At 33.0% G+C, this 22,210-nt stretch overlaps 1 protein-coding gene across 1 annotated transcript in view; it reads right to left on the bottom strand.

Moving 5' to 3' along the window:
- The window catches only part of LOC130825169 (uncharacterized), a 28,709-nt gene extending 9,332 nt beyond the window's left edge, over nucleotides 1-19,377 (bottom strand). The window contains exons 1-18 of the mRNA XM_057690252.1: nucleotides 18,828-19,377; nucleotides 18,688-18,749; nucleotides 18,003-18,140; nucleotides 17,642-17,917; nucleotides 12,898-12,984; nucleotides 11,999-12,100; nucleotides 11,804-11,869; nucleotides 8,860-8,964; nucleotides 8,727-8,788; nucleotides 8,050-8,094; nucleotides 5,102-5,175; nucleotides 3,979-4,046; nucleotides 1,906-1,974; nucleotides 1,720-1,820; nucleotides 1,562-1,643; nucleotides 1,379-1,457; nucleotides 1,218-1,305; nucleotides 980-1,133 (exon numbers count right to left, since the gene is read on the bottom strand). Coding sequence (XP_057546235.1) covers nucleotides 980-1,133; nucleotides 1,218-1,305; nucleotides 1,379-1,457; nucleotides 1,562-1,643; nucleotides 1,720-1,820; nucleotides 1,906-1,974; nucleotides 3,979-4,046; nucleotides 5,102-5,175; nucleotides 8,050-8,094; nucleotides 8,727-8,788; nucleotides 8,860-8,964; nucleotides 11,804-11,869; nucleotides 11,999-12,100; nucleotides 12,898-12,984; nucleotides 17,642-17,917; nucleotides 18,003-18,140; nucleotides 18,688-18,749; nucleotides 18,828-19,272 — 2,103 coding nt within the window. The 5' untranslated portion in view covers nucleotides 19,273-19,377. The remainder of the gene's footprint in view (nucleotides 1-979; nucleotides 1,134-1,217; nucleotides 1,306-1,378; nucleotides 1,458-1,561; nucleotides 1,644-1,719; nucleotides 1,821-1,905; nucleotides 1,975-3,978; nucleotides 4,047-5,101; nucleotides 5,176-8,049; nucleotides 8,095-8,726; nucleotides 8,789-8,859; nucleotides 8,965-11,803; nucleotides 11,870-11,998; nucleotides 12,101-12,897; nucleotides 12,985-17,641; nucleotides 17,918-18,002; nucleotides 18,141-18,687; nucleotides 18,750-18,827) is intronic.
- Between the last annotated feature and the right edge of the window lie 2,833 nt (nucleotides 19,378-22,210).

Here is a 22,210-nt window from a genome sequence, read left to right as displayed (position 1 = left end):
TCCAGTATATTTTCCATCTCCCTAGAGTGTATTTCAAAAATCCCATAAGTAGTCATGTGTCAACCTCTTCCATTCTTCTTTATACAAGTCAGTTCTTTATTTTTTTCTACTCAACTTACATCACATTCAATTACCCCAATGTCATTCATCAAACCAAGTTAAAATTAAAAGAGATCCTTCCTTCAACTTTAAAAAATGGAAATCAAATCTAATCTTTTGCCTTAACTCCCCCAAACTGGATTCTTTGGAGTTGGTGTTCCTTGCCTAAAAAAGACAATGAATTAATGATCCTTGCATGCTCAGCAACTTTTCTGCCTTTGCCTAGATTGCAACCATCACCTTTTAACAACCCCATATTGTTGGGAATAAAGAATTGGCATTTTTGTGTCTTAAAAATTTTGATAATATTTAGAGGTTTTGTTTAGGTAAGACGTAAGTTGCATAGTTTATCTTTAGTTTTATTCTTTAATTGTTTAGATTAGTGGTAGATGTCATGGGCTCATGACTTTAAGTATGTGATTCTCGTTTAATTGAAACAATTATCTTGTACGTTGTTCCTACTTGTCTAAGGCCAGAGATTGAGGACTTGTACAAACTTTTTAATCCTTCATTAGTTATATTCATTTGTAAGCGTTGTTAAGATGGTCCGCTTATCAATATATGTATGTTAGGTTATCAAGTATGTTAATCAGTGTAACATGATCCGCTAATTACCTCATGAATCAAAAAAGGCAAATTATGTTTGCTTATGGACTATTTTTGAGCCATTTTGAGCGAAGTGCAAATTCAAAAATTAGCTAGTGAAATTTGTTACACTGGTGCTAATCAAGTAAAGGGACAACAAAAGAAACACAGCCACACATTCTTTTTCAAGCAATGTTATATAACAGAAGAACACAGTGCATCCAATTACATCAAAACCTAGAGCAGAAGTCTCTAATTTGTTCAACAACGATAAACAATTAGGTGATGTATTTACCGGCCTCAGATCAGATGGAGAGAGAATATGCAACAATGGAGAAACAGTATCTTCAACAAAAGAATTCAATGATAGATGCCTTGAAACACAAGGTGCAATTTTAGATTGCCAAGACCGCAAACACTCCATCTTTTCTGTAAGTAACGAACGATACCTGAGTGTTATACCAAGATATGAGCAAAGAGTAATAATAAATATTTTAGCTACATTATGATAATTTTTGCCAAGAAACAAATACCTTTGAAAAGATTTGGGCCATTCAATAGGTTGTGATTCCACACGGGCCAACAGCAGATGAGTTGTGATAGTGATAAAAGAATAATACACTGGAAAAACCATGGAACGTCTATGTAAGGCACGTGAAGAAATTCACTACAATAAACCAAAACACCATATTACCAGATAGTGACATATTATGTGAACGGGTAACACAATGATGGAGTAAGTCGGAAACACCAAGAGCATTCAGGCAATGTACCTTCAAAAGAGGACCAAAGTCAGACATTAATAACAATTTAACTGTAATATAAATCTCAATGTATGGTTGGAACTCAAGATTCAAAGCATATAAACAAGGGATACCGTCTTTTGCAGCAATGGATCATGATAAGGAATCTGCAAAAAGTTCTCATGAATACCGTCAAAAATTAAATCATAATCACCCCTGCACAAGCATGGGTAAAATTGTCATTCCATCACAAATAAGAAGAGCATCCTATAATTACAAGCACATCACCTACCGATTGGAAACCAAAGAAAATAATGAATCAGGTGAATCATAAGTCTTTCTCAAGTCAACATCACATTTATGACTTTCCTTAATTTTCCTCTTTTGGAATACCTACAAATAAAGGATTAATCAAAAATTCCAATTTTTGAAAGCATCAACCAAGATTGAAAGGAAAAAAGGAACTACTTCTAATCACCTCTTTCCAAACGTCAAAAACACTTTGTGTTAAATCCTTTCGACCAATTACTTGAGAACTTAACGCTACCTAGGATACATGGTCACAAACAAGTAAAGATGAGAAGCAGAATTTAATTACAAGAATATGATTTCCTCTACATCAGCTTTGCAATATACATTTCATGAATTATATCGTAATAAAGGTAAGGGTGTAGGACTCAACAAAGTTCAAAATATTGACACACAAGACGCAGCGTGAGATTCAAACAGATAATGGGACAAATAAATTATATGCATTTTTTATTTATTATTGGACATTCAAAAATGAGCAACTTAAGACAGAAAGAAAATAGAGTTTTAAGTCTTTTAACGTTTGTCTTAAGAAGAAAAGAGAGAAAGGATAAACAGTAATGATAAATTTATACTTATTTATTTTAAGTTATAAGCCACTCAATGTTTGTAGAAACTACATAGAAAAAGCTTATTATCGTCAAAACCTACCTAGAACATATTTTTTCTTTGTCAAAACTACCTACAAAATTTAGTTTTTTTTGTCAAAGACTACCTACTAACGTTTTTCATCCAAATTTCTGGTTTTTTATCTCACGTGAAAATCACGTGACTTTTTTGCATAAAATCCCATTCCAGTTCTAATTGGCAAGCAAACAGAACCCTAATTTCGAATAAAGAACAGTTCTTCATCTTCTTCCTTCTTTTTCCATTAATATCATGTGCTCAAGCTTTGAACTTTGTCCTTCATCTATGCTAAAAATTGTTCATGTACATACCTGGTGAAGGAATCAAGGAATCATGAAGAGAAACCTAAAGTTGAGTGGATTTGGAATGACTGAAATTTTCCAGTACAATTGGAATGGCAGATTTTTGCAGAACCCTAATTTGAGTGGAAGGTGAAATAAGAAATGATGAGTTTGAGAAAATAAAAAATTGCACGTGATTTTTAGAAAGGCAAAATATTGCTGGTTTTGATTTCTTATGTTTTGCTTTTTCCTATGTTTAAAACTAACGAATATTTAACGGTAACCGTTAATAGGTAGTTTTTCAAAAAAAATTGTTCTAAGTAGCTTTTAACAAAAGTAAGCTTTTTCTAGGTAATTTCTAACAATTTTCTCTTACATTAATATAAATATATCTTTAATACTGAATACTTTGATTACATCAGTAGCACACATATATTTAGTCTAAGTAGTTACACTATTACTACGTTACCCTAATTCCTCGCTATTTACTGACTTCCTCTAACATTCTCTACCATGCCATTTCCAGTTCATTACATAGGTATCCAAACAACCCATTCTGTGGTGAGCAAAGAATCTCGGAGGACGTCCAACGAATAATGTGCAAATTAATAGAGGCCTTGATTGGACAACCAAAATAGAGGCAGAAGAAAAAGTCAGATGCAAATGGATTGAAAAGATAGAAGAAATCCTTAGACAAGGAGTAAAAGCCAAAAACACTTTAGCACATTTATTGCAAGAAGATGAATGAGGAAAATATGGTTACTCGTGTTAAGAAAAATTAAGTGGAGAAAATGAGAAGGAGGGAACGAAGAAGAACACGAAGGAGTTAAAGCCAACGAAAAAGTCCTGGTTGCCCAATTTTAACATATTTTCATGCCTTAACCATGCATTTATTATTCAGGATCCAGATCGTACCGCAAGCTTACACACGTGTCTGGGTAACATGGTTGTATACTGAGGCACTGACAAGTCTAGATCGAAAGTGTGGCATAATACATTACTAAGATCAGTTTTCAATTCTCAAACCATTCTTGAGCTGCCACTGGAATGTGTTTTAGTTCCAATGGTGATGTATTGAAAATTCTTGTAAGCCAACCAATGGGCAAGTCCATATGTGTTTCTGCCAAAAGAGTCATTTCAGATTTTATGAAATAAGTTTTTTCTGTGTTCCCCACTCCAACAAAAAATCCCCAACAATAAAGGAAATTGCTTTATAAATATAAGTTATTCACAACAAGTTTTTAAGACAAAAAAATCTATGCGCTATCATAATGTATATGAGGTCAATGGAATAAAAATAGATATGTTCAATCAAACAGGAAGCAAGGGGTTACCAAATTGAGAGATTCCTTCTTTTTGTGGAGAAACTGAAGTGTGTTCAAACACGAGCGGACATCACATTCTGATTTCAATTTAGAAAAGAAAACTAGGTCACCCCTTGGCACACAACAACGTAAATATCAAAAATAAAACTTTCCGAAGAAAAATTAAAACAAAATATAAAAATCAAGAATAGAATATTTAATAAAAATAAATCAGCCCTTTGGCTAACTACAAGACATTGAAAGACCGAAAAATCTCACATGTCTGACACATGAGACGAACTCCATAGAGCTAAATGCCCTTAAGAGGGTTGTTGTGAGAGATCCCCTCATAACTAAAAAAAGCGTGAATATTGAAGCATCAATATGAGTATAGCAAGCACGAGTTGCACTTTTGACCTTCTGGTTGTAGTCTATATCATATCCAGAGGTCTAAAACTTCCTCGTTTAACTTTATAATTTTAACATTATAAAGTTGACAACCCCAGTTCCTAGGTCTTGTCCTTGCTTCACACACCAATAAATATTTTTTTTAGCTTCGGAAAATCCTAGTCTTGATCAAAACGATGAATAAAATGCTATTACCATAAATGCCAAGCACTTCTCGTCTAGGTGAGGTTTGGGGGAAAACAAAGAGGTTGTTTCTGATTAAGACTTAACTGTAATTATCATTTGCAACTTCTCATAAATACGCGCAAATGATTTAATGAGCCATTTTACTATAGTTCACAATAAACTAGAACCAAAGAACTAAAATTTTTGGCTCCATTCAGTCTGATTTAGAATGGACATAATTAGAAAAGATGAATATGATATGCCATTATATGTCATTACCCCAATGCCAAGTGGTTTCCGCCTATGCAAGGTTTGAGGGGATTAAATGTACACAATCATATCCTTCTAATAAAAAAAAAGTGTTTCCGATTGACCGTGTCATTAAGTAAAATTAATGACAAAAACAAAATATAAACCTATAGAAGTCAATCAATAAACAGATTACTTGACCAACAATTATGCCCTCGGGAAGAAAGAAGAGAGCCACAAAGCATGAACATCAGAGAGTAGAGCTCCACTAAATTCTATTTTCAGTGAAAAATTGCAGGACATGCACAGGCTACCACAGACAAACATGCACCTGTATATTCAGCAAGAGCAGCTAATGCAATGGAACCTATTCTCATTCCCTCCCTTTTACAAATGTACTTCAGCCTACAAAAAGCATATTGCAATATCAGTCACTTCACAAACACTGATACAAATAGAAACAATTATCGCATGAAGTACTGAAACAAGAAAGCTCATTTGAAAGTGTATAACATATATGTTGAAGGATCATGGTACTTATTCAAAATAAAGTCAAGCTATTGATAGCAAGGTGTACCACATCCAGTCAAGCTAACTTGAAGGCAAGGTAATAACGTATTTAAGAAGACCATCAACCTCATATACAATCTTCTTCTTATGCCATTAGGGACTTTAAACTTTAAAGTCAATTTCCACAAGGTTGCACGTGTTTCTACTTTCAAGTCATTGATGGTTTAAAAGTAAAAAGTGGTCAACAGCATTCAGCATGAGTCACCTTTGTGGGGATACGCCCTTAGAAAATCAATTTCCAGGTTGCTTAGGCCCTCTTTGTTTGCTGTATCCAGAAGCACTGCAATGTTACTTATTCAAGAATTCCTAATGATTTGGAAGAAGAGTTGATTTTGAGACTTATAAACATCATTCTGTTGTAAAGGTCTTAAGTGGGGAAATTATGAGATACATACTACATAGGACACAGCAAGAGTGGCTCCTTTCCAGAAAAGAGCTTCTGTAAATTCTGTTGAAGTCTTTTGTTCATCAAAGTTCCGCATCAAGACTCGAGCATAGCTAGCTTTATACCCTACATGTTCTTCAAATAAGGAACTCATACATTGCAAGTCCTCAATGAGGGAGTCTACTAAGTCATTCTGTTAAGAAGTTATTCACTCATTCTTTGAGAGTTCAGTATAAATGGACTAAAGGTTTAGCCCCTCAGTAACACTTGATACTTCATGATTATTTGGGAAAGTTGCTTCATGATACTTCAAGGGCATGTGTCTTTCTAAAGTCTAAACGCTCTTGCATATTAGTGAGTCCTCCAGGATGTCTCTTTGATATAACTCTTTTCTTATAAGGAAAAATATATAAGTAAATAAAGAATAAGATACAAGGTTAGGGATGATACATCTCAAGAAAAAAAAAAAGAAGAAAATTACATTAAGACTCTCTATTCATTCCTACAAAGATCATCTGGAGCAAAACCTGAAAACAAGCCATTGGACTAAGCCCAAAAAGTGGCTCGGAACTTGGCTCTCTCCCAAACAACATAATTCTTTGTAGAGTGCTAAGAAACGAGTATATTGTAAACATATAATATTATCTTATACTCCTACGTGAAACTGTATCAATAAATATGATAGTTTAACTGTTTATATTATAACCTCTAACAAAAAAATTGATCAATTAAATATGTCACATTGTAATTTAAACTCGCAATAGAAATTGGCATTTGGTAAAATGGAAATTGATCAGGTTCTCCCAACATGCCTCTAAGAAAAAGAACAAGGCTTATATGTCTTCGTTTTAAACCTGTCTCTCTCTCCAGCGTATCTCCCTCTAGTCCGTCCTTATAACTTTTAGATCTTCCACTTGCCATCACCATTATAATTACCACTGAAAATTTCCCCAAAAAGAGGACAAGATAGTACCAACACCATCTTATTTTCCAAGGGACAGGGAGATTTTGAGCATAAATTCAAATAACGGTCACAATCAGCAAGTCAAAAATCCATAAGAATTTTTGTTATGGAGATTGCAACATTTAATTTGTTTCAAGGTCATTTTGTACTTTTTTGAACATTCATATTTCATGCAAGTGAAGATGGGTTAGGACTTAAGAATTAGGTAGTGCAGCTTTCTTCTAAAATTTCATTTTTCTTTAAGAAATTGTCTTACAATGTATCAAAAGAAGTTAATCACTTACATTGATAGTTTGGGGTAAGGAAATGTAGTATTGCTATTGATAGTTTGGCAAGAAGGTTGAACATGAATAGATTGAGATAATTAATCTTAAGAGTATTCATCCAGTTGATTGTTTAGTAGAGCAATTATGGGATAAAAACTGTAATAGTGATATTTTTTCAATAACATTTCCTAAATTATGAGGCCAAACATATCTAGTGTAAAAACAGTTTCTAGAAAAAGTGCTTTTGAGAAGTAGAGTGTATATACTATGATAGTATATTAGAAGCTTGGCCAAACAAAGCCCCAAAAGCTCATCAGATATACCTTGCATGTAGAGCTAATATAGTATATATCATCTCAGACAAACAAAGATCAAAGTATTGTTCGAAAAATTTAATATTAGGCTTTAGCCAACAATAGATCACCTCTTCTTAAAAGAAAACTTCACCCTCCATTGAGCTCTAAATTAATTGATGTGTGACATCACCATCCATGAAAGGGGGAATAACCTAAGCTTCTAAGAGACACCCAGTAATCTTACTTAGATCTGTCAAGAAGATCATGAATACGGGAAAATATTCACACTGCTCCACATTATAAACATCAGGGGAATTGATAAGAGTACGAGGAAGGAAGGTAATGAGTCAAAGAAGAGCAAGACAGTTAGAGAGAGGGAAAAAAAAAGCTAAAATTATTATTAGTACACTAACAGATATAAAAGGTCGCATGTCACCAGTATTTTGAGAAATTTGGGTATTAGTTGGGATTAGTGTGGATAGTTGGGATTATTTTGGGAAGATGGCCAATGGATGGGACTGTTTAAGTCAATTTTCCTTTTTTATTGAAGTTGATTTAGCCATTATTCTTGCTGCTTTTAACATAACTTTCTCAATTGTTGAGACAAACTGTATCTGCTGCTATAAATTATGACATGTTACAAAATTATAAAAAACAAACAGAAACATTTAAACAAAAGGTATGCTTTAAAAGTTCTATTTGGAGATCTACGGCTGGCTGTTCAGACATCACAATTCACATCTTTAACTAACCCTATATTCATGCATTATTGAAATGTTTAACAACGGTTATCATTACCTGCTTACCACGCGATTCACAGTTGGCTTAGCAAATACATGAACCCTACAAGGCCAGTTTCTTTTATCAATAATATAATATCATCAAAATATTATATTAATAAAACTACATCATGCACACAAGGTAATAAAAATAGCAATCGCTATATTTCCTGTCCAAAATATCAATCAGTATATACTCATCGGTTGAAGTGACAAATCGTTATACCTTCTGCCTGTCTTTTCCAAGTTCGTCTAATATTTATCCAGTCTGACCTCGACCACATTGTTGTGGACCTTATTCTCTATAAAATGATAAGCTTGGGACAAGGTCTTGCACTTAGTTTTAATTGACTACCTTTTCATGAAAATTCTATGAAATTATAACCAATACTCCAAATTTCAAAAAGACCACAAAAAAATTATTTAAACGATAATTCCAAAGAAAATTTTATAAACCAAAAGAGAAAAGTAAATTGTTGAACTCCTAGTAGTTTCTGGCATCTAACTTCGAATTGGTAGACATAATGGTAGTATGAAAATTATAGCAAAATAAAGTTGTTGACTCACATTAAGCTACCTAATTATAACATGCAGAAGCTAGGAAGATAGAATAATAACATAACTCCAAGAATACAAAAGATAGTATGTGAGACAAAGGTTATATAACTTGAATTAAATGTAGAGGAAAACATTTACTTCGCTACATGACGTAGAGATCTTAATGAAGGAGCATAGAGATCATTGCATATACATATCACCTGCAATCATATCCATTCGTTAGACTACTATAGTCGTTTATTTTCTGGTTCAGAATTAAAATTGATCTTACAGGTCGAGACAATGAAACTGCTTTTCGCCCTTTGTTCAATGATTTCTTTTGCCCTTCTATGGTAGATCTTTCAATGCCCACGCCAGACTTCTTTTCAGCTGCTACCTGAAAGATCAAAGCAATTAATAGTAATGATCTTACAAAAGTAGCTTACCATGTCACTAGGGACACAATGATAAAGTCTGCTTCAGTTTCTCTAGATAAAGTATGCTTCCACAATATGCAAAACTTGCTACAATCCTGACTACAATCATGATTTTTAAGATGTTGTCTAACAAAAGGGCCAAACCAAGAGAGGTATAAGTATAACTGATATAGCTATTAAGGATTGACTGACTAGATTCAGTTATCTTATTCAGTTGTATCAAGATCCTATAGTTCTTCGAGTGTCTTGCAAGCTATAATTGAATTCCAGTTTGAACGGTGATTGATTGATTTATACCGTAGATCAAATACATTTGGAAAATAAATAACTTGTTATCAGGACGTACTAGATCCAGTGTTACGACAAGATTGAGGAACAATTCATGTCGGAAAACAGAGTCATGAGTGCAATTCACCATTTTAAAAAATTTAGATTGGATTGAAATAAAATTGGGTCCAGATTTTTGGGTTACGGGAACGTAATATCGCAAATTGAGCCACATTTGGGGTCGATTACCTTTATGGATTAATAATATAAATATGTTTAAGATCAACCACCGAAGCAATTCGGATTGAGAAAATAATTACACGAGACGGCATGCTGGGAAGATCAACCACCGAAGCAATTCATCATTTGAGGAGACTGATGGAAAAGTATAAGGAGCGAAAGAAGGATTTGCATCTGGTGTTCATTGACCTTGAGAAAGCGTACGATAGCATACCACAAAACATAGTTTGGGATAGCCTCAAGAATAGAGGTATGTCACGAAGGTACATTGAGGTAATACACGACATATATGACAGAGTGTCGACTAACATACATACACCGGTGGATATGAGTTATGACAGAGTCTTTCCCAATTAAAGTGGGACTGCATTAGGGATCAGCATTAAGTACTTTCATTTTTACGGTCATTATGGAGGAAATCTCTAAATCTATATGGGAGACCATGCCATGTTGCATGCTTTTCGTTGACGATATAGTTTTGGTCGCAGAGACCAAGGAGGAGGCTAATAGTAAATTGGAAGAGTGGAGGGAAGCCTTGGAAAGTAAAGGGTTGCGCATAAGCCGTACGAAGACAGAATACTTGCGATGCAATTTCAGTGGGACAGAATCGATAGGGGAGCCAGAGGTGACCATAGGGGGAGAAGTTGTTGCATATACGTCCAAGTTCAAATATTTGGATTCGGTGAGGAGATTGATGGAGACGTTACTAATCGTATACAAGCGGGTTGGCTTAAGTGACGAGCTGCAACCGGGGTGCTTTGTGATAAAAAGTCCCGAGGAGATTAAAAGATAAATTTTACCGCGTCGCAATTAGGTCGGCGTTGTTTTATGGGACAGAATGTTGGCCCGTAAAGAAGGTTTTCGAACGAAGGATGGAAGTAATAGAAATGCGTATGCTGAGGTGGATGTGTGGTAATACTATGATAAATAGGATAAAAAACCAGGAGTTCAGGGAGAAGTTAGGGGTTGCACCTCTCTCCGCAAAGATGCGGGAGAACAGGTTGAGATGGTTTGGGCATGTGCAGAGAAAGACCCATGACGCCCCAGTCAGAAGGATCGAATGCATCACAGTGGAGGGCAAGAGAAATCGAGGAAGACCTAGGAGAACGTGGGAGGAACATATTAAAAGTGACCTGAATGAACTTCACCTCTCCAAGGACCTAACCAGTGATAGAAGCAGTTGGTGGCGCCTTATCCACGTCTTAGATTTTTAAACCCGTACCTTTTACCCATCGTTTGTTATCGTTCTTTGCATTTAATTATCATTCTTTACCTCCTTTACTTTTATCCTTATTGTTAGTTATTCGTACGTATTTCTATTTATTCTATTTGTAAGTTGCAAGTTTCTCTCTCTTTGAAGACTTTTCTCGAGCCAAGGGACTATTTGACTGCACTCTCCTCTATGGGTATGAGCTGCCGTCTTTCTTCCCTCCCCAGACCCTGACCATAGTTTTCTACGAGCGGGATACACTAGGTATAATGATGATGATGATATGTTTAAGATTACAACAACTAAACAAGTAAATAATCAATGTTCTTTTAGTATAGTCCTAGTATATACAAGTCACTATAAAAGTCCATGTATTTATTGTGCGTCTAAAGCCCGCTTATCATGCAAAACTTACCCCCTATAAAAGGTGAAAAAATGGAAAAGCTATCGCAATCTGCAGGAACACGTTGATTTTCGTGTGTACAAGTTAGTAAAAAAAGAAAAAGGTGTACATATGAGTAAAAGGAATTCTTTTTTAAAAACATTAGCCTTAGAGTTCATTTCTCCTCTTTTACTTTTAAGAGGAGCCTCCAGCACTTTTGTTTTTTATTTCTTCTTCTCTGTTTTTTCATCTTCCTAACGACAATTCTCCCCTCTTAATACACAATTATCTCCCTTTCACCAATTTGTAATCAATGGCTTCAAAAGAAAAATGTTGTTATTGAACGTACTAGGTCAGGTCTATAGAAAAAAGGGTCTAAGCGGTGTACACCACCAACTTGGGTCGGGATTGACCTGCAATTAGAATTGAATGACCTGGATTGCCGTTCGGTAACCAAACCTTCCATCCCGGCAACACTATTTAAATCATCAGTAAACATACAATATGCCACTACAACATAAGCTTACCATCTTTAACACATGTAAAGATCAGAGCTTTGTCTATAGGTTGTTCCACTTTTATCATGAAGATGTTAGATGTTTGACAAGAAACTCGGTGTGCTGTTAGCACCAAAACTCTTTCAAATACCAAAAAATGTAATCGAAAACTAATAATGATAGGAGGGTAGAAAAGTTCTCACCATCTTTAGTAAGACCTCAACTGCACCCTTTCCATCCCCAAGTGCTCCATCAATTTCATCAATCACCTGTTAAGCTCATATTGTTTAAATGTTTGGTGAATAAGTAATGTATATTTAAAAAACTCAGAAGAAAGAAAATATTATAGCTCCTTCAATATGTAGAGAGCATAAAAAGAACTACATGAATGCAATTACCAAACATTTGGGTTTTGAGTAATCCATGACCGAGTTCATTTGCACTGCATCCAAGATCTTTGCTTCAATTGAAGTTGATGACCGGTCATCACTAGCATTTATCTACATTTATCAAACTCAAATGAAATAATGAAAACAAAAACACCATGAGAAAGTAAAATGCAAAACATTTGTAAGCACAGTGCAAAAACAAGGTCACGTTGCATTGCATCGACCGAATTGTAAAGGTATTCAAAAAAACAATCCCCATATTTCCCGCATTGAAAAGGTGTAAAAAATCGGCTTTGGGATATTTTAAGAGATATTTCATGATTTTGAGCGATATTTAGCATTTTGATAACCACATCACTCTCGTTAACACATTTTCGCTCCGTTACCTCGGCATTTGTCATAAGCAATGTATCTCACAATTTTAATCAATAAAGCGAAGCCAATTTTTATTCTTCTATTGAATACTCCTTGCAGGAAAAGACAAGGGGTGAACTTAGTTTTATTCAACTAGAAAAAAAAAAGAACAAAAATTAAGCTATAACGGTCTACAAAGAGTTACATCAATTTTGTATTGCACGCAAATATGAAAAAAAAAAAGGAAAGAAAGATACATTACATGAGGATAATAACCAGATGACAAGTCTTAGCCATGCACAACTCTAAACGCAAAAGGTACAACAGATATACTAAATTGATTTAGGGGATATCAATTTGAAGATACATAAATTGATTTTCAAAATATGGAGATCAAAATCATTTCAAAATAGGGAGAGTAAAATCATATAATGTACAAAAAACAGACAAGCAGAAGGAATCATGAACAAGAAGTATCCAAACCACATTAACCGCCTATAGTTTATGAGTACCAGACATTTTCAACGATGAAAAAGTAGATACTAGATAACAACCTCCACAACATGGTATCCACAGTGTTTAGCAGCCACATGTGCAAGAGTTGTCTTTCCTAATCCAGGAGAACCACAAAGCAAAAGTACCTGCAATTATTCAGAAATCAGAACTTAAAAATAGCTAGCCACATTAAGCAGAAAAACACAGGGCAGTGAAAAGTTAAAAAAGTTAACTATTAATCCAATTGAAATACTAGAATATTTTTTTCAGTCCAAAACGATTTATTAATGTCGCCTATCATATTGATAATTGATGCAAATCAAAACCACTCAGTGTGAAAAAACATAAGTGCATGTCACTAAAAAGATCAATAACATAATTTTATTAAAAAAATCATAGAAAACATCTTTTTTTGATCACACATTAAATATCTTAAGATATAGGATTTGATTGAACTTCACCTAAAGGGTTATAGAGAAGAGGGAGGAAAAATAGAACCTTCGCACTAGAAACAACAAAGAGGTTGTTTATGATTGACCCTTCAAATCAAAAATCATTTGCAATTTCAAATAAACAAATTATATTTGGCATAAACTCTCAATAAAATAGTTGCATAAGAAAAATGGTGTTGTCTCGAGTACATATTATTTCTCAAACAAATAACATGTTTATTGGAAAGGGAACAAAATATGTTGTTCAGTTTGTATTTACCAAGAACTCAACCCTCCAACCATAAATGTATTGCATGCCAACTTGATTTTAAAAAACGCGCCTCAAACTCGGGATTGACTGAAAACGCCTCAGCTAGGTGAGGTAAATCCCACTACATGAAGCATGCACCTTGATACGTTTCATGGCTTGTGTGTCCGGTGCACATCCTTGTTGAGTTGGGTAGTTAAGTTAAGCTTGTTTGTTTGAAAAAGACATGAAACTCAAAACCTAAATTTACTTGAATATGAAGTTCGAGAAATTGTTGTTTCCATTAAGAAAAACAAAACAATGCAGTAAAGTAGGTGTAATAATAGAGCCTCCGCTCGTAGTGTTTAATGTTTATGGCATATTCACCAGGATAGGCTCCCTACCAAGGATAGTTGTGTGCTTTGTCAGCATGGGATTTAAGATAGAAATCATCTCTCTAATAGATGTAGTTACATTTAGGAAGTACATCATTTCCTCTCCCATTTCATTCAGTTTAGATGGCCAGACTCCTTTGACAATGTTGTTCTAATCATGAACAAGTTGTGTAAGACGAAGCTGACCAAGCCCGTGCTCACTGCTATGATCTGGACTGAGATGCTTTATCAGGTTTGGCTGCATGAAAATTCTCAAGTCTTTGAAGATCGTCAGATGTCACCTGGTCAAGTGGCTCATACAGTCATTTTTTGTGTTGCTGCTAGGTTAAAGGATGATAGGAGGTATAGCCTTATTGTTTAGGGTTGGTTTGATCTTGTGCCTTTTGTTGTTGGTTTGATTTTGGTTTTTGATTGTAGTGGTTGGTTGTTGCTTTGTAATACACTCAAATTTGGGGTGTGTTTGATGCCCGAAACAGAAGCAATAAAGGAGGAAAACCAGACAAAACACAAAGAACAAAAGAACAGATGATAGCAATGTAGCTTCGAGTGCTACAGAAGCTCCACACAAGAACTATCTTTTAATTTCCACAAAATATATAATCTATTTGTTTATTACATCCAAGAGTATTTATACTAACAAGCTCTCTAACTAACTAATTAGCAAAATAACTAAAATACCCTTTTAACCAATATATCACATGTTTCCCTTTCGTGTTTAGGGACATATGTTTCCCTTTCGTGTTTAGGGAAGTATTCCTTTTATAGCCTAGGTTGTAAAAGGTTTTTTGAGTTAATATATTCCTTTTAATTGCCACAAAAAGGATAAATTACCTACAACAATCCATTTTCATTATCTTCTTACAATAATCTCACTTATTGATTAATCATGAATAATTCCAACTTTAAAGGGTATTTGCTTAAAGTGAACTCGGGTAACTGGATGACCTGCTATAGTAGGTAATTTACCAAAAAAGTAAATTGAAAATTAATGTAAAATTAGAAAAAAATTTTAAATTTACAGAAAACTTTCCAAAATAAAAATATTAGGAAAAAAATTATAACATTTTTACATTGTTTTTCAATATTTTATTTAATTTTATCGTTTTCTAAAAAGAAAATTTCTATAGCATGTCATCTGGTTACCGGGTTTAATTTAGAAAAATACCCCCTAAAGTTTGGATTATTCATGGTTAATCAATAGGTGGGATTATTGTGGGAAAATCATGAAAAGGTTGAATTATTCTAGGAAATTTTTCCAAAAAAAAAAAAGAAAATTTGGATATGCTTCATATTCTTATTTATAATAGTTATGTACTAAGGTGGAGTTCACCGCAATGATAACGAATCTTTCCAAACTTGTTGCTATTTTAATATGAATGTTATTTTGTTTTAAGTATTATATATTTTCAAATTTGATTTTTGAGCTTTCGAATGAAAAAGTGTGACTTGGTTGCAAAAAGATCACGCCTTCGCCTTGCGCTTAGCACAAAATGATTAACTCAAAGTTCTTGAGAGCACTGATACTTAATACCTCAACTTCTAATATTTATTTTCCAAGATCTACCGTAATATGGATTTACCGATCTAGGTGTCATGTGATGCAGTGCTTTGAATATCATGCCGAAAGTGGAAGATAATTGTTTTCGTAACGATTAATCTTGAACTTATTGTACTTAACTCAATGATCAGTAGCACAATATGAAGCAAGAACCCATGAATAACAAAGAGTAATACATCACCCCATCATTCTCTTGCAAGAATTTTTCAATATTAACAAGACTACTTATTCCTTCCTCAAGGAGAATCTTCATTCAGCAAGCAGATTCTAGGTCCAAAAAAGCATAACATCTACAAATGGTTTCCACAAAGAAATTGCAATTCTAACACATAGAACTACGCAGTGAACAGTTTACTTCAACTAAACCAAGGAAGCATGTATGATAATTTCATATTTGGCATTGCTTAAAAGACACACGCTTGATAATAAGTATACATAGGAGTAGGAAGCTAGATAATTCATTGGTTTTGGATTGTAATAGAGGGCAGCAATAAAATTATTATGTGATAGTGGTGTGCCCCTAACGTTTAAGAGTACGCTTTATCAAATAATCATTAGACCAACCCTAATATGAATAGAATGTTTTGGCTTTTAGAAAAAACTGTTGTAAGAAAATGCAGGTAACAGAAATGCATATGTTCAAACTGATAATTAGACATAATTTGAAGGATAATATGTGAAAAACGACGACGTAGAATTGTTTAGGCATTTGAGGATAAGATGAGAGAAAATCACTTAAGTTAGTTTAGGCATGTGCAAGTGTAGTGTGTAGGTGAACTAGTAAAATATAGAAAGTTAGTACTCAAAAGATCAGGAAAAAAAAAAAGAAAAAAAGATGACCTCGAAACATAAGTGGAAAATCATAAGAATAGAGCAAAAAAGGAAAATTTATAGTGAAAAACTACTGGATTGATATCTGGTTCATGTATGGACCCCAAATTTAAAAATCTAGCTTTAGCATTGTGGTTGTTGTTGATTTCGAATTATAATGGATTATAATAAAATAAATCCCCAAAACCATGTTAGTTTCATGATACATAAAGGTGTACATGATGGCTACCAAGGGTAAGTAATTGTAATGTGAACATTAAATTCTAAACCTAGTAGGCCACCTTCTTCATTAACTTATGTTCCATTTTTATTATATGAGTAGTGATCATCATTATGATGCAAAAGCTCAGGTTCATGGTTCCGTGAATATTAACAAACACTCTCATTAATTAAATAATGTCATGCAACCATTCTAGAATTTATGCTAACAAATGAAGATTTTGATCTCTAAACATTTTTAGATGTAACCACATTGATAGATGCGGTGAACATCCAAAGTTCCAAACAAAGTGTCATTCAACTACCAAAAACAAAAGTGTTTGATATTAGACCTCATACAAGGATAAACATTATTATATAGATTTACAAAGATATGGGATGCACAAGATTACTCTATCTATAGAACAATTAAAATATAAGTAACAATATGAAGTTATGGAAATTATGGGAGAGGGTAACTGATCATCATCTCCCAACATGCACAAGCATTTCCTTAAAACCAAATTGGTTTATTTCGAGACGATCTATCATGGGCAATTAATTAAATTTTACATAGTTAAAAAAGATTTTTTTTTTAACTTAATTTATATTGATGTTAAGGTGTATGGAAAAGTACCAAGAGAAGTAGTTTGGTGAAAAAAATGTCACGTAAATGTGCAACTATAGTCCAATATATGCCTGAGCATAAACAAACTAACGTTAGCACATGTGAAGGAGCGATCGAAAAATTCTCAATCATGATTGGTATACATGATACATCAAACATATACTTTGAACCTTTTACCTAGATGAGATAAAAAGACCTACTCAAGGAAAGTTTCATTGCATGTTGTACAATGATAACATCATACTCGTGGACAAACTATAGATCGCGTACATGATAAGTTAGAGATGAGAAGGCAGGGGATAAAGTTAGAGTGTTGAAGTTCTTTTGGTTCATATACTCAACCCCATATTGTTAGGATTAACCTTTGGCATTGTTGTTTACTAGAAGTTTATGTAGCACTCATCTACATTCACATAATGAACACGCAAAAGATCAAAGTCATGGAACACGCCACTCATTGAATAAGGAATACCATTCATGCATTACCAATTTTATACGAACATCTAAAAGCTGACCTTCTGATCTGGTGTCCCTGAAACACTCTGCATCTTAGTTTGTGATACATCAATGCTATTCAGCGTATTCTTTTCCAGCTCTGATGTAAATGAATTTTCCATGTACTTTCCAAACGGTTTAGGTCCTCCGCTCTTCCCCAGGAAATTTGCACTTGAGCGTTTCTGATGGAGGGGAATAGAAGAATGTCGTCTCAACGCACACAAAACCTCTTCTTCAGTGTCTCTAATGTCATTACCAAAAACACTAGCGTCCCATTGTTTAAACCAAGAGAGAACCTAATGCAAAAATTTACCAAGAAAAAAAGTAAGAACGAAAGCAATTAAGTGAAAAGTCCATAATATAGCAAAACAGTAAAGTTACCTCTCGATTTGTTAGCTCGTCGCTAAGAAGTTCGGTAAAAGATCTTGGAGCATATTTGTTTACCCAAAGCTCCTCAGTCATTATTGATGTATCTGAAGATGATAAAGGGTTCAGCACTTCAGAACTATCCTGCAAAGCCTACACCAACATAAATAAACAAAAAAATATGGTCACTACAATGAACGGAATATTCAATTTCACAAAAGTTTGTATTTGAAATCAAGTTTCAACCTAGGTTGTGAACTTGTGAAGGAGCTATATTGATGGACATGTACACGCATACTCAAAAGCTTTTAATAAATTTTTTTTGTTCTTTTGAAAAGGGACGCGAAAATGAAACAACATTAAATCCAAAGAAAATGTTAGCCCTCCAAGTCTGAGAATGGCAAACATTTCTCAAACCTAATTCTTTGTTTGGATCGAAGGAAATGGAGGAAAGGAAGGACGGAAATGAGTGGTTAGATTTTCCTCTATTCGGATACCAAATAAGGAGATGAGAGAAAGGAATTGGAACTTGGAAGGATGATATCCTTCACATAATGTGAGAACATCTCTCCAACAATGGAGAGTTTCGGAGGAAAACTTATCTATACAAACACACTCTAAAAAGGCTAAAGTAAGGACTTGGGTAGTGCTACTAAGCAAGTAAAAAATATGAAAAATCACTATGAGGATATGGGATTACCTTCATAAGAGCATCCTGCTCCGCTTTCTGTAGTAACAAACAAACTGATTCTGAGATAATACCTGTAAGCAACTGAGTCAGGCACGACGAACTTCTAATAAACAAAGCCAGATAAATTCGTAATGGGACTGGAGACATACCGCTAAAATTGGGAGGCATAGTGAATTTGTTAACATTGCTATCACCGAATGAAATATTTTTTTTATCTATCTTGGCATAGATTCGTTCGCCAGAACCGGAGGGTGAAGTGACTGGAACATAATCGCCGTCAATATCAGAGGCATAGCGGGACAAAAATTTGTCGTTGTCGTGGTTAGGAATCCTAACCCTAACCCTAACACAGTCATCATCGTCAGATCGAGGACGTTTCTTCTCGTTGGAGGGAATCTGAGAGTGAAATTGTAGGTGGGGATCAGAATAAAGTGATTCTTCAGTATCACAATGTTTAGCTTCATTCTTATATTTGCCTTCGTCAATACTTTCTTCTTCTTCTTCTTCTTCTTCTTCTTCCAATTCCACCGGATAATCTTCCTCCTGCTGCTGAAACTCCAGCCATTCAAGCTCATCTAAGTCGGGAAGTTCCATTGCTCAGATGAGGAATTAGGAAAGGAATTGGTGGCGGTACAAGAATTATACCCCGAGTCACAAATAGCCTGTGTAGAGGACGAACTTTCAAAATAAATACTCCCTCCAATCATACAATTTAATATATGATATTCAATTTTAGCGGTTTTTTTTAGAAATTCTTAGCAATTTTTAGTTATTCGTAAAACATGAAGTATTAAATAGAATAACAATCTTTTATTGCAATAATGATTATTTAAAATTTATTTGTGCAATTTAGCCTTATCAGTGGTATCTACTTTTGAAATGATTTGCAAAATTTTTTACACAATTTTTATTACGATATAAACAAATATCAACATTAATCTTACTTATTTAAAATTAATTTTCTAAAATCCACCCATATCAATTGTATTTATTTAATACATTCAAAGCTGTACTAATTACTAATAAAAATCTTATGATAATCAATATTAAGAACCCTAAAAGATGTTTATGACACTTTTGAATTATATTAATTGGTCAATTTAATCCATATATCGAACGCGTCTCACATGGAGATTGTCTCGTACATTACTTTGTATTCGAAACAAATACCCTTATGTTGTGTTTGAGAAAAAGTAATTCATCTTAAATTATAGATCTCAAATATGAAATTATAACTAAAGAATTTAAGAATAACAAAGGTTCGGAAGTCATTCTCAACTCTGAATTTTAAGTACTTTAAAAACAATGGTGGAATAAAACAAAATCCAAAATTGAAAATTATTTATCTGCCAAATAATAAATTTGAGCTAATTCTAGATTTCTAGATGAAATTATCATTCCCAAACATGGCATTAGGTTATTTGGAATTCAAATATATTTTAACAATCTTGATTGTTTTTCTTATTTCATTAGTGTTCTTTATATATATATATATATATATATATATATATATATATATATATATATATATATATATATATATATATATATATATATATATATATATATATATATATATATATGTATATGTGTGTGTCTATATATATATATATATATATATATATATATTAATTGTCTTTTATCAATTTTTTAAAATTTATTGTATCAAATATAACTATAAATGTTAAATTTAACGGCTTGTTTTGTATAAGACCGTCTCATCATAAGACATGCTCATATAATTAGCCCATTTCTTTAATTGATTACTTTAAGATCATAAGTGATCGTTTTAAGGTTATAATTAATCACTCAAAAACTCTAAAATATGATTATTTAAAATTATAAGTAATCATTATAAGTGATCACTTTAAGACAAAACATGTATATTTGGCCAGCCCAATAGAGATGGTCTCACCGTGAGACCGTCTCATGTAAGAATTAGTGTAAATTTAAACTTAATGACGATAATGTATATACTTGCACCATTGTTTAAAAATTATATTTTTTACATACGTAAACATTTAAAACTTCGTGCATTACACGAGTTTTTACACTAATTTAATACTAAATATTTTTAATTCTGCATAATTTAAAATTATAAAAATTTAATATTAATAAAATTTACATTGAAACGAATCAAACAAGATCTCACTTGATTATATTTTAACGTCTAGATTAAGAATAAAATACAAATAAAAAATGATCAATGAATAGCGTCAAAAAATTAAATAGGACAATTAACGTGAATTGGAGAGAGTATATGTTTAAGTTTGCATTGAGATATGCAAAAAAAATAAATGGAAAAAACAAATAAAATAAACATAGGGAGTAAGATACTTAAGATAATTGTCTCTATTTGTCTGAGTCTACGATCAGTGAATAAATCGAAAGTTGGTGAAAAAAATGTAGATTAATAGTTTAGTTGTTGTTACTTATTTATATTGTTTTATATAATTTATTTGTTTTTCTTTTTTTTTTAGTTAGTTAATGATAAATTATAGTTCTTGCTTAATATGCTTATATTTTTTTCTTTTGATGAATTCAAACTTGATGAATTTCAGTTTTTGATAACTTTTATTTTGAAGTATTTGAACCTGATTATGATCTAGATGTTATGTGCACTTTGGAAAAAAAAAATAGAATTATAGTTATAGTATGTGAAATTGAATATGACTTTGGTCATTCTTTTGTTTTCTATGAAACGAATTGTGAATTGTCAAGAACATAATTTAGGGTTTTTTCTTAATGATTGAATATGACGGTAATGGTGATGGAGATGGAGATGGAGATGGTGATGGTGATAATAATTTGGTGTTTATGCGAATTACTCCCTCTGTCCGTATAATTTGCATCAAAGAAAAAAATATTATTTTTTGAAAAACAGGTAGATAATGCAAATAAATGAAGAGAACGAGTGAATTGTATAGATAAAATTAGAAGAAAGTTGTAAGATTAAAAGGAAGTGGTGGGCCATAGTCCAAAACTAATGATGAGCAAATTAAGTGAAACGATCAAAATGAAAAATGTCGCAAATTAAATGAGACGAAGAGAGTATGTAAAAAATCACATCAAATCATGTGGACTACATAATATTTTTAGAATGCAGAAATACAAACAAATAATAAGAATGTTGAGTATATTGATGATAAAAGCAAATTATTTGAATGAAGTTCAAACATATAACTTTAGATGAACTCGAAGGGTGGTAAAATACACACTTTAGGCTTTGCAGTGAAGAATTGTAATTGCAACAAAGTTCAAATATACCACTTACCTTTCTCTCACCTTTCTCTCACTAAATACTCTTCTGTGAAACAGTTTTAGGCGTGCAACTGGCTCAGGCCTAATAAGTTTTTTAGAATATTCTGACATGCTAATTTTAAGACGTAAAAAGACAATTTCAAGACTTAAAAATTCAATTTTAAGACTTAAAAGATTAATTTTAAAGTTTTTAATATCAACTTTAATGTTAGAGTCATCCTACTTTAATGTTGAAATGAGAATTTTAAGTCTAGCAATTGGTCTTTTAAGT

This window comes from Amaranthus tricolor, chromosome 10 (genome assembly GCF_026212465.1).
Source record: "Amaranthus tricolor cultivar Red isolate AtriRed21 chromosome 10, ASM2621246v1, whole genome shotgun sequence".
In the NCBI taxonomy this organism is placed as follows: Eukaryota; Viridiplantae; Streptophyta; class Magnoliopsida; order Caryophyllales; family Amaranthaceae; genus Amaranthus; species Amaranthus tricolor.
The sequence above is the reverse complement of the archived record's forward strand: the minus strand, read 5'-3'. Positions and strand labels throughout refer to the sequence as shown.